Here is a 17764-nt window from a genome sequence, read left to right as displayed (position 1 = left end):
TTAGCAGGTTTAAGATTTCAGATTAACAGTTTAACACAGGCTTCTATGTTTAATTCAGCAACTTCGTTCTTCACCGTATTAGCCCTTCGTTCCCTGCACAATTACGTTTACTTGACAGACCATGTACCTGAAATCACTCCTATGTGTTCTGTCTTCCTAAAAGAACCCAGCCACAAATGTTATCAAAATCCCATGCCAGGATTTTCAACTAATATATTTGATTATATCTTTTGGTTGAACTGTCAGTGTGCAATTTGGCTTTACCCAGATCTTGGGGGGGAAAAGGTTTATTATACATGGAAGTGACATCACATCCCAAAATAGAAGATGCCTTACACTGACAGCTCAACAATGGTAAAATGCTACCAACCTGAATTTACATCAGAAAGCTAAATTTACTTTCATTTGTTGAGTGACTTCCACCTTTAGTTTTAAGATATTTGACAAAAGAACACCCATAGAGATGAAATGATGGAGAAGAAAAATAGCAAATGTCAGAATGGGATAACTACCATTATTTCCAGTTGCCTTTAATTCAGAAGATTTAGACTTTGATTTAGGTGTGAATAAATATCTCTACTATGTACCACTCAGGAAATGCTGGCTAGTAGCTCATTAATATCTGATTATAGCACTTCAGATGTTGGCTGCTTCTTTAGTATGCATAACACTGCTGCTTCTCCCAGAAGAAAGTTTGTAAGCTGAGATGCAAACTGCACTTGAAGCTTACATATACTTCATTTTCTTAGGACTTTGTCAGGAGTGAAAACAAGAAAAATGCCACAACTACAGCTAACGTTAGTTCACCTATGAAGTCCGGTTCTGCTAAAATCAACAAGAAGAAAATGGTTTGTTTTATTCTGTTCTTCAAGTTGGTTTGGACATTTTTATGTGAATATAGATCTATGCAAATAAATAAGGGGCTTTGAAAAGGAACTTTTTGGTTTTACTAACCAGTAGTTCCACTTTATGTATATACTTGTCCGGCATCCTCATACCATCTTATGGTGCCATCCCATTAGATTCTGCAAGTGAGTCAAAGATGGTAAATCTGTATTAGGCAGGGAGATCTTTAAGGAATATCTGGATACTACAGGTAGTGGTGTAGGTGATTCTGTTGCACAGCTTCTCTCCTTATTCATTACTCGTGGGCTAATGCCCCTCACCTCTGGAACTTGGAGGTGGTACACTGTTGTTGCTGAAGGCTCCAGGGCTAGGCTCTGCCCTTCAGCTCAGGCCTCTCCATATTTTCTGCCTCCAGTGGTGGCACAAGTTGATGGTTCAGTTTTTCCCAGCCTCTTGGTTTTAAAATCTTTGTTTTTATTCATTTTTGTGCAGTTGTGACTTTAATCTTCCTCCTCTTCCTTCCCTGGATTGGGTAAATAGCAGCATAATGATTTCAAACACCTGGATCTGCAGCTGGAGTACCACCTTTTCAGACTCCTCTGCCCCCACTCAGGCATGGCAGAGCTGTCCTGCAAATATCTGGCTTAAATCTAAGCAGTGCCCCTGACATGAGGCAGCACTTACAGGCTTTACAGAGGGTGAATTTGCCCTGCCTGTGGCCAGCCAGCTGACACTGACAATGTTTGTGATTCTTCTATCAGTTTTTTCTATTTATAAAATAAGTTTCTCTCCACTGTTACTGTGCTAAGAACTCTCACAAACAGAGGAAACTGACTGGCTAGATTAGTAATGGTATTTGTAATGAAGTATCATCTACAGGCCCAAATCACGTCGAGCTAGGAGCATTTGAGGTGGGTGCTGTGCAAAGGCATAGTTATACACAGTCACACCTAGTCCTGGATTTGTATAGACCAACCTTTGTATCTACGTAGCAAGAGCCCCACTGATTTTAAAAGGGATCCCCATGGACACACAGGTGTGTCTAAATGGATCCTATAGAAGAATCAGGGCCTAAATCAAGTAAAGAAACAACAAATGGGAAAACGGGAATGTTCTGTTCAGGGGAAACCCTGAAACTAACTAGACACAATGCTGCCTAATACCCAATAACAATAAAATAGCAGAAAAATAACTAACTTCCTTGAATCTTTCAGTCATAGTAGAGTAGGCAAAAAAAATCCAGATAAGTGATGATTTTTTTGTTTTTTGAAGTTCTGCCTTACAATTGTTTAATGTTGCTGAGTGGTATTAAACTGCCACCATTTCCCACGATATCATGGTGAAACAATCCATGTACAGTATGTCCCAAAAATTGTTTGGAAAGTACTTTGAAATCCTCTGAAGTGCAACAAAATTGTGTGGTGTTAAAGCTTTCACAGAGTAAGTATCAATATGCACACAGTACATGGAGTGAAATCCTGGCCCCTTTGAAGTCAATGGGAATTTTGCCACTGATTTCAGTGAGGCCAGGACCCCTGGTTTTTATAATGTTATTTATACTTTGGTGGATTTTTTTGTTGAAAAACAGGGTTTTGTTAAACTCTGTTGCAACCTGAATATTCAGATTGACTTTGCGATGCATATTAGTACATACACAAGTGTCCTTAGTCCTCAAAGGAAGGGAACAGAGTTAGGTATAAATTAATAACTGCAGTCCATATGTAATGTAAAAAAGTAAAAATGAGACATCGGATTATCAAACTTAATTTGTGGACTAAAAGATAAGTGAAATTGTGGTTCTTTACTTAAAATATTAACTAGTATTTCTGTTTAGATGGCCACTACACAATCATTTAGAAAGGAATACCCCTTAAGAAGACAAGTATCAGCTTCAAGTACAAAGTCAACTCAGAAAAAAGATGGAACCCTACAAAAGCTTGGAGATTTCTTTCAAAGTTCTCCTACAATTATTCACTCCAAAGGTTTGTATAGTGCAAACTAGAAGACCTCTCTTTTTCTGTGATTCCTATTAGAAAATGTAGAAAGAGGACAGGTGGCTAAAGTAATATATTGGCTTGCAAATATGGCATAGTAACTGCTTCACAAATGCAATGTATGGCTGTTTGTTCTGCAGCCCAGGTTCTTCCACAATTCTGGACATCTGGGCCACTCTCCTCTCTCTATGCAGCTCACAAAGGTTGATTGGGCATGATCTGGCCACACCCCCTCTGCTCCTGCTTGCTGCCAGATTCTCTGCTGCCGCAGCAGTGGGCAGTGGCAGTGGCAGTTTCTTTTGCTCCTGCCCTTACTTCTTCTAATTTAACTTTTCTGCCCAGATTTTTGGGCAGTGGGGAGCAGTTGTTCTCCCTCCTTGACATTCCTCCTTCTCCTTGGTCAGTTAACCCTTCAGGGGTTTAACCCTCCCTGAGCCTCTGCTGCAGTGTCTCCCTTCTGGCTCCTCTGCTCCTCATAGACATGGCAGAGCAGCCAAGAAAGTACTGGGTTAAATCCTAGCAGTGCTCTATATGTGAGGAACTCTTCCCAGGCTTGGCAGAAGCCAAATTGTGCCCAGCCTGCATTCAATCTTCCGTCCCTAACTCTGCTAGGTCCCAGGCTGTGAGGCAGGCAGGCAGGTGGAGTCCCATACACACCAAGGCAGCCGCGAGTCCAACTGGGGAAAAATGGACCAGGAACACTAGTGCAGAGAAAGGAAAGACTCCAGATCCAGAAGCGAAGAGGACCCTGACCATCATCTCAGGAAGTAAGTCCCAGGAGACCCCTGCAGAATAAAGAGGGGAGGCTTGTGGGGCCACAACTCCCTCCCACCTCAAATCTTAAAGTGGGTCCTGAGCATTCTGGGGAAAGAAACAGGTATTTTAATCAACTTCCTTCCCAAGTCAGCCAGGATGGCTTGGATAATAAATTCCCACTCCCCTCCCAGCAGGGGAGGATTCTGAGACAGACTGCTTGAGAGGGCTCTAGGCCCTAAAGAAGGTAAGCCACAAGAGGCCTCACCAAAGCCACAGAGACCTTCTGCATTCCCAAAGCACACAAATAAGATTAAAAAACAAACAAACTAAAAAGGGGAAGCAAAAACCCAAATAATCCAGCGATACGAGTCCTTTGACTCCCCTCTCTTCCTCTACTGAGGAAGGCAAGTTACCTGGCTCAGAAATCTGAACAGGCTTCTGTAAGCCTCAGTGTAAATTTCTCCCCTCAAAATCCTCCCCTGAGGCTGCAGTATCCCTTCACTCCTCCTTCGAAGAACCAGCCTGATAAAGTCAAGCCTATTAACAAGAGCAATCTCAGGGTCTATAAAATTCAAGAACCGAAGAGCTCTGTTGCTGAGACACCACAGGTTGATGCTCCTATAGCATCCCTCACCAGGGACATGATTATTCCCTCCGAAGGGGAGTTCAACCCTAAGGAACCCAGGGATAGAAACATGGAGCCCACTCTCAAAAAGGGCTCTGAAGCCACCTTCACCATCCTCCTGAGTGTCCGTGGCAGCAACCTGCTTTGCAGAAGCTTCTCATTTCTGGCTAGAAGATCTCAAAGCCTTAGGACGATCTTTGTCCTTAACGTCAGCTCCACTTTGGAGAGAGTCTCTCTAGCAACCACAGTATTTGTAGCTGAAGCCTCAATGGATGCAATGAGGTTCTCAGCCTGAGCCATGGCTTCCACCTCGTTAGCCAGGTGCCACCTATGGCTTCGACCTTGGAGTGTGGATATTCACTCTAAGCGGGTCCCAAGCTTTGCCAAGTTAACAGGCAAAAAGCTGGGATACAGTGGTGGTTAACAATGCAGCAAATCCAGACAATCTCTCCCCTCCCCACTAAGCACCCTCGGGAGGCACTATAGTCCAGCCTTCAAACAGAGGAGCTCCTTCCCTTGTCAGCACAGAAGTGCCAGCAAAGGGGCAACAGATTCCCAAAGGGACAACAGTAGAATCACAGTCCAAGGGGGAAAGTCGAGATGAATGTCCGCCACACATAAAATCCACTTTGACAAATCACATAGTCTTCCTCCCAGAGCCGAAGCTAAGGGGCAAGATTTCCCATTTCCTAGGGAAATGGTCTTCATACACCACTGACAAGTGGGTCAGGGAAATAGTGAGCCAGGGATACTCCATCGAGCTGCAGGCTCCACTCCATCTTTTCCTTCTTGCAGTCATCCAGCTTCAACGACCCTGTAAACACCATCTGATCCAGAACAAAATATATCCGCTTCTGGATATGGGAGTTATAGTTTTCCTTCAGAAGAAAGATTCCCCAGGTTCTACTCCATCTTCTTCATTGTACAGAAGTACAGGGAGTGGGGAGGTGTCAGAGCCATTCTCAACCTCAAAATAAAGTTTCAGATGAAGACCCCGGCTGTGGTCTCATTCTTTGTCCCAGGAGCACTTCTTGGCTTCTGTAGATCTAACTGACGCATATCTCCATATCCCCATCAGACTGTGCCATCACAGATTTCTGAGGTTCATCTGCAGCAGGAAATATTATCAGTACCGAGTACAGGCCAAGTAGGAGTGTTCTTCCCCCAGGGTTTTTAAAAAGTGTTGGGGGGAGCGAGACTCAGGTTACAGGGAATTCACCAGTACCCTTGATGACTACATGATCTGAGCTTCATCAGTCAGCAGCACAGAGGATTTTCCAGGAGCATGGCTTCGTCAGTGCCAACAGAAGTCTCTGGTTCCATCCAGGAATTTTGTTTTCTTATTCCCAGGCTGCAGGAGGCCTACTATAGCACTATTCCTCCAACTGCTATGACTCCTGGTGTCATGCATAGGGATCACTCCATGGCACAATCACACATTAGTATGAATGCTTGAAAACTTCTAAAGATGTGGGAACACACCCCAGAATATCAAGTACAGTTTCTAACACAGATGTTCGACTCCTTATAATATTGGTCGCCCTATAACAGTGACTGCAAAAGCATGCTCGTCTGTCTTCCAGACCCTTTAGTCCTTGGAACCAATGCCGGCCTGGGGTGCTCATTTGGAGACCCAAACAGCCCAGGGCATCTAGAGTGAGGAGGAAAAGGCTCACAACATAAAGTTCCTAGAGCTGAGAGTAATTAAGCTAATTCTGCAAAGGTTCCAGCCCACCATAATGGGGAACTATTACCCGATTCAATCAGACAATATTACTACGGTCACCTATTTAAAGGCCCAAGGAGGAACAAGGAGTCCAGCATTACACGCAGAAGCAATGGAAATTAATGGGGTGGGTGGAACAGTTCCTCCTTTCCCTCAGAGTGATCCACATCAGAGAAACCTGAACCAAAAGGCAGACTGGCTCTGCCAGCCCAGGATTAACAACTTCAAATGGTGCCTGAATCAGGAGGTTTTCAATTTAATCGTTCAGATGTTTGGCCTCCCCAACCTGTTCTCAAACTATATGAAATGCAAAGAGGCCAAAATACTTCACAAGGGAGGCAGACCCCAGATCCATGGGGACAGATGCCGTACCACACAGTTGGCCACAGGGCATACTTTACACACTTTCACTCTTTTCCACTACTGGGAAAGGAAGTCCAAATATTAAAACAAGAACAGGCAACGGTAAACTGATAACTTCTCATTGGTCAAAGATCTTGGTTCTCACACCTGATGGAGCTGAAACTCCACTTTCTGTGGAGATCAGATGTCCTCTCATAAGGTCCTCTTCTTCACCCAAACTCAAAATGATTTCAACTAATAGCCTGGCTATTGAGAGGGAATTGCTAGAAGGTCTCAGTCTGTCCTCCAGTGTAATTAAAATATTGCTTTAGTCTAGGAGAGTATCCACACTAAAAGCATACTCTTCTCGCTGGTTCAGATTCAACAACTGGTGCCAAGAGCACAATGCAAATCCCAGAAATCCAGGAATTCCAACCATTCTTGACATTCTCCAAGAAGGAATAGACAGAGGCCTTCAGCCCAGTACCATTGCACATCAGATATCCGCTCTTAGTAGCATGTTATTTTCAGGATCCTCGGGCTCCCTGGCAAACAGTCCACAGGTTCCAAACCAGATTCCTTCAAGCAAAGTAGCCAGATCTGCAATGGGATCTTCTGCTAGCTTTGAGGGCCCTGACAAGCCATCCCTTCAAGCTTCTGACTTCAGTGTAGGCCTTTAATTTATCCATTAAGGCTGGTTTCTTAGTAGCTGTCCTGTGTGTCAGGCAAGTATTGGAGATGGCAGCCGTATCTATACAAGAACCATACAAAGAGGTGCTTTGGACACCAGAATCCTTTCTTCCTAAGGTAAATTCCTCCATCCACACTTCTCAAGAAGTTGTGCTTCCATTGTGTCCAAAATCACAATATCCAACTGAAAAAGGCATGGCACACCTTAGATGTCAGAAGCATGTCAAAAGTCTATCTGAAGTATACAGAATCCATGAGAAAATCAGGTTCCCTATTTGTGTCTTTCGATCCAAAATGCCAGGGACTCAGATTCTAAGTCCTAGCATGGAAGCCTACAAATCACCAAAGGCTTCTGTTCTAGCAAGGATCAAGGCACACTCCACAAGATCCTCAACAACCTCAAGAGCAGAACGAGCAAGTGTGTCACTTCAGAAATTTGAAAGCTGCCACTTCGTCTCCAGCATTAAGAACTACAAGGTGGACCTTCTGTCTTCTACAGAGGCCTCCTTTGGCAGGAAGGTGCAGCAGGTGGTGGCCCAGAAATAATAGACTCTTGAACAAGCTGACAAAAAGGGGAATATTTCTTTCCTACCAACTTTTGTTTCATAACCCTCCCTACATCTCTTCACTGCTTGCTACTCCCCAAACATCCAGAAGTGTGGGAGATGCTGGGGAGAAAAATAAAAAAATTCTTCTTGATGATTTTCCATTCTGCTAGCAGCATCTCCCACAATACTCCCAACCCTGGACGGCTCATGAGTCAAGGGTGAGATATTGGAAGGGTTACCATATGGCCATCTTCTTTGGTCTAATATACATAGTTGTTTTATCTCTGGAAATATTTGTTAATGTTATGCAAATTTTATAGTTTGGGAATAACTCATCTGGCAGCAAAACAGGAGCAGAGAAGGCATGGCCAGACCATGCAGTGCCAGAATGCTGATCTGTCTCTGTAAATTGCAGAAAAAGTAGAGCAGCCCAGACATCCAGAATTGTGGGAGACGCTGCTTGCAGAAAGGAAACTTTTGGTTGGAAATTTTCTGCTCTCTTGAGCATACTTTATCAGCCTATCCTAAGTTGGGCTGTGTTGGATGTAAATGAAAAGCACAACTATTGTTTTATTTTAGCTTTTCTAATTTAAAAACAGAATTACTGCCCCATAAAACATCGTAAGATGAATAAAGTATTTGCCATTCTTTATTGTTTGTTTGTTTGTTTCTATAGTGGTTGTGATCAGCACCTATTTTATTAGGTACTGTACAAACGAAAAAGGCAGTCTCTGCCCTAGGGAGCTCTCAATCTAAAAGGTAAACAGTGGGGTGGGAGGACAAGATTATAACTAGGCTTGGAAGGATTCGATTTTTATCGATAAATGTCAGTAAACATTGATTTCACTGTACACACGCAAACAGACAAAATATTTCTTTTACTGATAATCAAAATTTACAGATAGACAAAATAAGAAAAATGCAGCTTGAGAACTTTTTAGAGTTTGATTTTAAGGATATTTACTTCATTTATATTTTGATGTGTGATCTTGACAATTTGTGTTTGAACAGTTATAAACTTTTAACTTTTGGTACTCTGTCTAATGTCATTACATTATTATCTGAGTCCTCTAAGAGAATTTTTTTTTAAAAAAATGCTTTAAAAATGATAGTCTACATTGGGGGAAAAAAAGAATTATGCATGTGCTTTAATTTGTCAAAACAATAATGCTCACTATTTTGAATTAAGTTTATAAGAGGACATGATTCTGAAATTTATTTCACCTGGATAGGTAAGAGTAATTTCAAGGAAGTCAGTGGGATTGCTGTACAATTGACAGCAGAATCAAACTCCAAATCTGTCCCTTCCTAGGAAGTGAAAAAATTACTTAATTTCTTAATTTGGCTTAATTTATTTGGGACACACACGTTTGCTGTGATTCATATTTTCTAAATCTCTTTTAAAAAAGTCAAATGTGTCTGTATAGTAAAGCAAGGTTTTATTTGAACTGTTTCCTCTTTAAAAACCTTTTCAGCTGTGATTAGAGGAATTTATTGTAGCTTTTTAAATATTCTCTTGTTTACTTTTAATTTGTTTATAAATAATAAAATATTAAAATAAAATGTCTTGTAGCAAAGAAGCTGATTGCAACAATAAGCTCCCCCAAATCGACAGAAATGGAAACTCACAAAGCAAAGGAGTTCAAGCCGAAACGAACCAAGCGAAAGCTGTACTCAACTGACATTTCCTTTCCTTTAGACATTCCTGGTGATGTGGTAAGTGACATACTTTCCACACACACTGCAGTGAGATAAGTTAAGTCAACCTGAGATACAGTTAGTTTACAAAAGTGAGTTAAAAATAGTGACATGTACTTCAGTTCCCCTGACTCCACTTTGCCAATCTTTGTGGTTTTACAGCTGCATCTTCTTTTTTCTCCTCTTATCTCGCCTCTCTTTGCAGCTGTTTGTAAGGCCTGTATGAATGGGAGAAGCTGAGTTGCTCTACAGGGGATATAGTGAAAGTGCTGCCAAATGCACAAACTGACCCATTCCTTTCTCTAGTCATAATCATTTTGGTGTGGGGCAACAGAAACGTTTTCAGCTATTGTAGTTAACAAGAAGTGATTTTTTGTTTTCAGTTGACTGCATCGCTTTAAATGTAAAAGGGAAATGATAAATGGAAATGGATGTGTGTATATATATATAATGAATAAGGAAAATACTTGGTTTAAACCCTGAGGATGAGATTCTGTGCTGCATTGCCAAGACTACAGGCCTGTCTAAGCTATGGAAGTCTCCTGGAGCTGCCCTCTGATTACCTAGAAGCTCCACAGCCTTGCATGCTGGGGCACCACGCTGACACATCCCTCCTAGCGCAGTCCCTGACACGTTCCATATGCCAAAGTTTGCAAGAGGGTCCTTGGAGGACAGCTATATGGCCCTCTGCAGTTCTTGCACTGGAGGGATGCTCCACCAGCAGGAAGCAGGGCTTTTAAGAACCCTCTATTCTGCTCTGGTCCTTTTCCCCATTGTGAGCAGGGAGTGAGGATCTCATTCTTATGCCTCAATCCTACAAATTCCTATGCAAATGAGTAATCCCATTAACTTTAGTGAGAGCAGTCTGAAGTGGGGGAGAGATGAAGGGGGCACAGAAACTAGACTGCATAGGATCCAAGATGCTGGACAAGCCAGAGAAGGTCAAGGGAAGATTAAACTTTTGTTCTTGTTTTGTTTTGTTTTACATGTTGTATGCAGTGGTGATGTAGCCAAGTCAGTCCCAAGATATTAGAGAGACAAGGTGGTTGGTAATACTTCACTCACCTTGTCTCACTTTTTTTTTTTATTTTGGTGAGTTAGTACTAGAAGTTTAAGAATGGAAATTGTTTCCAATCAGAATGGTTTCTATGGTTTACAACTTATTCTCACATTAATTCTATGCAAACATAATCTGACACATTCTAGTCTTTGCTAGGATTTTTTTTTCATGAACTATATGTGGAGCTCTGTACATTGACCTAAGACTACTATGGATCCTTTAAAAAAAAATTCAGTAGCAATATTGTGCAATTTATTATGAATACAGCTCAGGAGGACACTAGAAAATTAGTGGGTGTTTTATGCAGCTAACTGCATGAATGCAGCCATCTGTATACAGATATCTAGAATTATCTATCGAGTGACATTGACATACGATTCCATATTTAAACATTTATCTGAGGAAAAGCAAAAATAACTTTCAAAATGTCTTTTTAGATTGTTATGGATGAAAAGGAAAAGGAAAGTGATCATCTAATCATCAAGCGACGACTGCGGTCAAAAACAGCAAGATAAACCGTCATGTAGAAGCATGTTTACATAATTCTTAATCAGGTCATATTTCTATTGTATTATTTTCAGTTGATTGTATATAATAAATTGTAGCTCCTTTATTATACTCCCACTACCTCTATAGTTTTTCTTTTGTGTTAAACCTTCAGAAGTACTGTATAAAATCGTGAATCCATTAAAGCTGAAATGTAGTTCAAAAAAAGTTTTTACATCTGTGACTTGTTTTATAACTTGATGCCTTTTTAAAAGGGTCCAGGAATGCCACTCTTAAGTGAACATAATAACAGCCACACTGGGTTAGACCATTGGTCCATCTAGCCCAATATCCTGTCTTATGACAGTCACCAATGCCAGGTGCTTCAGAGGGAATGAACAGGCAATCATCGAGTAATCCTTTCCCAATCACCCATTCCCAGCTTCTGGCAAAGACAAGTTATATAGGGAGTATATCTGGTACTCAACCATGTAATCCCTCTATATGTATATGTGTGTGTGTGTATTTGTAGTACTCCTCTGTAGACCTTTGTCGTACTCCATCTATAACCGACAATTAGCAATGGCTCAACAAGAGAAAATTTGTTAATTATTGGTAAGTTCAGTGCTGCAGGAGACACTAATTTGACTTCCAAATGTGGGGTCTTATTGCTAATATGCTCATCTGTAGGTGAGGGGCCTGGGATTCAACAGATGCTCACCTGGGGATGTATGTAAGAGGAAATACCACAGAAGTGGCATTCTCCATCTCTGTTCCCTGAATCCTTGAAAATCCTTCTGGCTGATCCACAACATGGAGGATCTAGGGTTGGGATTTGGAGGATGTCTGCAGAGGTGGTATATCCTCCTGAATCTGAGAGTAATTTGGCAAATTACTATTGACTTGCCTATTTATCCCTTCACAGTTTGGCAAACTCCCAGCCCCTTCCTTGTGGGTAGCTGTGGAGGCCAATAGCAATGCAGAGACAAAGGCCTTCATGTGGATGACCTGTGGATCATCTAAGCTTCTTGGGTTTAAGGAGTAGAATACTTGGCCAACATTGTGGGGAATCGAATACACCCACCCACCCCCACCCACACCACCACCACCAGCCCCCCCTTCTCAGTGGAAGAATTTGAGGAAAGCGTCACCGGGTGAAGAAATAAGTTGACGAGGGAACTGCTTTGGTGTCTTGTTCTCAGCCTGAGACATGAGGGGTAGGCAATGTTTCAGAAGGTATCCTCTCAAATTGTAGCAGAGAAAGGAACATCTTGTCATTCAGATCATTGCTAGCCCATCAGAACAGTAACTAAGCTCTGAAGAGTGCAACATCCAGACTTCCCAGCCAGATTAATTTTTGAAGCTACATACTGTAATCTTACAGCCTTTCAAATGTGACTACTACTTTCATATACATAACTGTCCTAATTCTTTCTCCCTTGTTACTATTTTGTCTTCTGTTGTATTCGCATAATAAACATCAGATGTGATATCCAAGAGGATTTACACCTTTCAGTAAGATATTAAAAATCCGTGATCTTGAACATAAAATATGACTTTCTAAATTATTATCTTTAATTGAAAAATATAATACACTGAAAATGCAATTTACCCAGATATGGCAGGCTGTGAAGGAAGAGAAAAGGGAATCTGTGTTTTGATTCTCTTAGCTCCTGACTGGCTAAAGCAGGTCTAATTTACATACCTACAGCTATTTCAACATTTTAGTCTCCACCTATCAGAAACAAAGGACTTTCTTCCTCCTCATGGAACTGTTTGGGAATCTTTGCCCAGGTCCTTGGGGTGTTTGTCCCATTCCCAAAAGAAAGGAGATGTTTTTCTCTTTACACTGTGATCTATCTTTTAATCTTGGCACAGATCCTACAGGAACTCAGACAGGAAATGCATTATCCTCTCATTCTTAAATTATTCCAGGATGAGACTGAGAGAGTCCTCCATTAGTTCCTTTTGGGTCGAGGGTTGCCACTGGAGTTCCACTGCCTCATAACTAGTTTTCTTTAAAGCAATCTCTGTCCTTAGACCTCCTGTTAAGTTTCATGCTCTCCTGAAGAGCAATTAGTCTCTGTTTGAACCTAAATGAAACATCATTGTTCCATGTTCTTGTCTGTCCTGGATGAAAGGCGGTCATCACATTAGTCATCAGGGACTTGGGAAACTCTCTGCCCTGACTTGGTTCCATTTTTTGTGAATAACTTTTTTTTATTAGAGGCATTTTTGAGAACTACTGTGTCCTTGAACAAAGGACTGGTCCTTGAGTGCATGCATGCATGCTCCCTGTGCGTCTGTCATAGATCCTGTCATAGATCCTGGCCTCTTAACATTGGAAGCTATAGTTGCATGACTAGGAGTACACATGTGACTTAAAGGAAACCAGATCTAAGGTTTCCTGACTCTCAGACAGAAGCCTTTTAATTTTATTGGATCGCTCTTTTCCATAGGTGGCAGGTTATATATGTTTGCGGTGCTCGAGCACCAGGAATATTCAGGGCTGGGGGCCCTGCTCCAGCAATATTTGGAGCTGGGTCTCTTCCCCCGGCCCTGCCTGGATCGGGTCCCGGCCCCTGCGGGTCTCCCCGCCCCGTGCCCTGCCGTGTTCCTGCCTGACAGGAAGCAGCACAGCACCTCTCCCCTGCCTGTTTCTGCTGCCGGAGTAGAGCGGCTCCCGGCAGAACTGCTGTCTGCTGCCCCAGGGTCCTAGTGCCTGCCATTCACTAATGGCAGGGCAGGCTGCCCTTACCCTGCCCTTCGGCCCTAGTCCTGAGCCTCTCCAACACCCCAAACCCCTCAGCCCCCCACACCCATATCCTCTGCCCCCGCATCATGAGCCCCTCATCCTCAGCCCCACAGCCCTCACCCCTACACTCCCTCCTATCCCCAAACTCCTTCCCTGAGGGTGCACCCCCTCCCCCTTTCCACACACCCCTTCCCACCCCCAAATTCCGTCCCAGAGCCTGCACCCCTCACCCCCTCCTGCACACCCACCCTCTGCCCCAGCCCGGAGCCTGCACCCTGCACCCCTCCTGCACCCTAATCCCCAGCCCGGGACCTGCACCCCAGACCTCCCCCATCAAACCCCTCCCAGAGCCTTAGGCAGGTGGGGGCGCAGTTTGGGGGGGCGGAGTTGGGGGGCAGGTTCTGGGCACCACCAAAATTTCTACAAACTTGCCTTCCATGCTCTTTTCTATTACGAGAGTGAAAATAGGAGCAAAATGACCTTTTCTCTCACTTTCATTTTATAATAGATGTAAATCTTTCCCATCACCTCTTATTTTTGTCTCTGTTGTAAATCAAAGAATCCTAATCATTCTAATTCCTCTTCATAAAATCTGTCCTCGAAACATCTTCATCTTCATTCTCTAGACTCTTTCTGTTTCTGCTATATATTTTGCAAGATGGGATAAACACAAGTGAACTTAGTGGGCTTCATCAGCTGGTGTAAATGAAGTAAATGGCCCTACACAGATAATGCCATCCATAGATCTGACCTCATACACCAGGAGAGGGGATACAACATACATACATACATACATATATATTATAGTGTTTTCAGTATCATTTTCTATCCATCTCTTAATACAGCCTAACATCTTGTTTGCTTTTTCACACCTCTTTTGCACATTCAGCAAGTATTTTCATTCAGATGTCCACAATGACCCCTAGGTTTTTTCTGAGTGGTTTCAGTTAATTTTTAGAATCCAGTACTGCATATGCTTAGATCAAATTGTTCCTTCCATTGTTCATAACCTTGCACTTGACTACATTGAATTTCATATGCCATCATGCTGCTGTGAATGACAGTTTGATTGCTTATCATTAAATCATCAAATGGGCCTATGGCTCTTCTTCAAAAACATTTGCAAGGTAAATGCAGTATTGAAAAGATGCTGAATTACTTGATTGTTCTATGCTTGATTTCTTTGTGGATTCAAATGTATAGAAAATGATAGAAATGTCTCCTACTTCAGCCATGTGACATTTTTGTTAAACTGCTGATTGATCAAGACCAGGGCCGGCTCTAGCTTTTCTGCTGCCCCAGGCGGGTGCGCAAAAAAAAAAAAAGCGGCCGGACTACCGAAGCGCCAAAAAAAAAAACCAAAAAAACCCAGCAGCTGCAGGGAGCTCGTGAAGGGCAACACCCGCCCACTCCCTCCGCCCGTGGGCAGCCAGGCGCTGTAGCCCGCTCGCAGCTGGGTGAGAGGGGCTCCCCGCTCCGGCCTTGGGGTGCCTCTCCCGGCCGGGCAGGCTTCGAGGGGCCCAACACAGGCAGCACTGGCTGGGGTCTGCGACCTCCGCGCAGGGCCAGCATTGCAGCAGGGCTCGGCACAGTGCAAACGGCGGGCGCCGGGATCAGTGGGGCCTGCCTCTCCGCTGCCGGCCAGCCGCCGCAGAACCCTCCCTCCCTCCAGTGCCCGCCGGGCAGCTGCAGAACCCTCCCTCCCTCCGCTGCCTACTGGACCGCCGCAGAACCCTCCCTCCTTCCGGTGCCCAGGGGCTGCAGGAGGTGGTGGCTCAGCCACTCCTTTAAAGGCGGCTCGGCCAGGCTGGGCTCAGAACGGCATGGGAGGCGGAGGCCGGTGCAGGCCGCAGGGAGTGGCGCGTCCTGGGGAGCCCGGCAGCACGATGAGCGGCGGGGATCGCTAGTTCCTGCCCCGCCCCCTGGGCCAGGGTCCGTGTCCCGGCTGGGCTGGGCTGGCTGCCCCAAGATTGGCCGGAATGCCGCCCCTTTCAATGTGCCGCCCCAGGCACGTGCTTTCTTGTCTGGTGCCTGGAGCCGGCCCTGATCAAGACCATTTAATCCACTCTCCCTCTTTAATATAAAATTTCGAAGTGAGTAACTAATAATACTGTGAAAGAGTATTTGACTAAAGGGACGGCAACTGGTGTGCGTTAAAGATATTTTAATTTAATTCGTTGCTCAGTGGGAGCAAAATGACAATTTAGTTTTAGGTCAGTGCAAACCTGTATACAGTCAAGCTACTCAGCTGTATGTTGTTCCATATTCCCAGCCTCTGAATTGAATGGTTAAATCCTTTTGATATTTATGGCTAGAGTTCATCAGTTTTGTTCAATATAATTGGGACAGTATATGAAAAACAGTTCTTTCTGGAAATTGTTACTGTGGGCATTGCTGCTATCAGTACAACCCTCAAGAGGGGATTGCACACATCAGCAGTTGTATAGATTGCATTTTTCACTGACATTTTGTTTTTCAAAGAAAAAATTCTAAACAATTTTTTAAAAAATGTTTCTATTGTGTTGTGGTCGGGAGAAGATCCTGTCTTTTTGTTTTAAAAGGGATGAGGAATTTTTGTAAGTGAAATAAAATGGATTCCCCCCCCCAATTTGAAACAAAACAGGATTTTTTTTGTAGAGAATTTGTTGCAAAATTTTATCAAATGAAAAATGTTTATGAAAATGAAAATTTTGTGTAAAAAATGTCACTTTTTGATTAGTATTTTCATGAAAAAATCTTCAGCCAACTCTACTTCCAATAAAGAATAAAAATACAATCATCTTTTTAAAATTATATATATTATATATTAGAAAAATAAATAGAGAAATATACTAATTAAAGCAATAAGGCTTCTTGGTGCTTTTGTTTTGTTCCTCTATGCTTCAGAGGCTTTACAAAATGAGAGAGACTTCAGAGCTCTTACAGCTGCTCTTGGACTGCTGTAAGACAATGTGTGAGAGAACCTAGCAACCCCACATGCTTCAGGTTTCTCTTCATGACCGACCATGATAATGCAATTTGAATGTAATACTTTTCTGTGTGGAAAAAGGTCGGCTGGGTTTGTTCTGATACGGTCACTGGTAAAATGTGAGCAGTGATAATTTTGCAGTTAGAATTTAACTAATGTTTTACATATCTGTTAAAGGCAGACAGTGAAATAATTATCTACTTCCAAACATCCACTCTCACCTCACTTCTTTGTGGGAATGCTCTTAAATCAGACCAAAATCCAAGCTGGAGGCAGCTTGCTGCTATCCTGCTGCTTTTTGGCAGCAGGACCCTAAGCATTTTATCTGGATAATATACCACGCTGATACTTCTACTGCTTTAAAACACGCCAAGGTTGAGATGTTGAGAATATAAAATCTCAAGTCTTCCATGGAAGTGAACACATTAGAGCCAAGAAGACTACTCCTGCTGGCTTCTACTGACACTTGACATCTTGGTAAGTCTTAGTGTAGACCTTTTTAGCCTTAATTTATTAGAGGCATGTGTGTAGGATGTCTCATTTAGGGAGTTCTAATATTTGCCATTTAAAAATACTTGGCTATATTTGGTCAGACCAATAGTCCATCTAGCTCACTGTTTTTGACAGTGGTCAGTGTCAGATGCTTCAGAGGGAATGAACAGAATAGAGCAATTACCAAGTGATCCATCCCATGTAGTCCAGTCCCAGCTTCTGGTAGTCAGAGGTTTAGAGACACTCGGAGCATAGGGTTGTTCACCTGACTATCTTGGCTAATAGCCATTGATGGATCTATCCTCCATGAGCTTATCTAATACTTTTTTGAACCCAGTTATACTTTTGACCTTCACAACATCCCTTGGCCACAAGTTCCACAATTGTGCATTGTGTGAAGAATTTCCTTTTGTTTGTTTTAAACCTGCTGCCTATTAATTTCATTGGTTGACCTCTAATTTTGTAAAAAGAACGAGGATTACTTGTGGCACCTTAGAGACTAACAAATTTATTTGGGCATAAGCTTTCGTGGGCTAAAACCCTCTTCATCAGCTGCATGCAGTGGAAAATACAGTAGGAAAATATATGTATACAGAGAACATTGTGTGTGTGTGTGTGTGTGTGTGTATATATATATATAATAATCTATATATAATATATATATATATAATAATCTTCCTACTGTATTTTCCACTGCATGCATCTGATGAAGTGGGTTTTAGCCCACAAAAGCTTATGCCCAAATAAATTTGTTAGTCTCTAAGGTGCCACAAGTACT

At 42.7% G+C, this 17764-nt stretch overlaps 1 protein-coding gene across 4 annotated transcripts in view; it reads left to right on the top strand.

Moving 5' to 3' along the window:
* The window catches only part of KIF20B (kinesin family member 20B), an 84004-nt gene extending 73005 nt beyond the window's left edge, over window positions 1–10999 (top strand). For all 4 annotated transcript variants that reach the window (XM_039481902.1, XM_039481899.1, XM_039481901.1 and 1 more), the window contains 4 exons: window positions 750–848; window positions 2681–2828; window positions 9101–9243; window positions 10723–10999. In XM_039481902.1, coding sequence (XP_039337836.1) covers window positions 750–848; window positions 2681–2828; window positions 9101–9243; window positions 10723–10800 — 468 coding nt within the window. In that variant the 3' untranslated portion in view covers window positions 10801–10999. The remainder of the gene's footprint in view (window positions 1–749; window positions 849–2680; window positions 2829–9100; window positions 9244–10722) is intronic.
* The last annotated feature ends 6765 nt before the right edge of the window (window positions 11000–17764 follow it).

This window comes from Mauremys reevesii, linkage group 7 (genome assembly GCF_016161935.1).
Source record: "Mauremys reevesii isolate NIE-2019 linkage group 7, ASM1616193v1, whole genome shotgun sequence".
Taxonomy (NCBI): Eukaryota; Metazoa; Chordata; order Testudines; family Geoemydidae; genus Mauremys; species Mauremys reevesii.
Note: the sequence above shows the minus strand (reverse complement) of the source record. Positions and strands in the feature narration are given on the sequence as shown.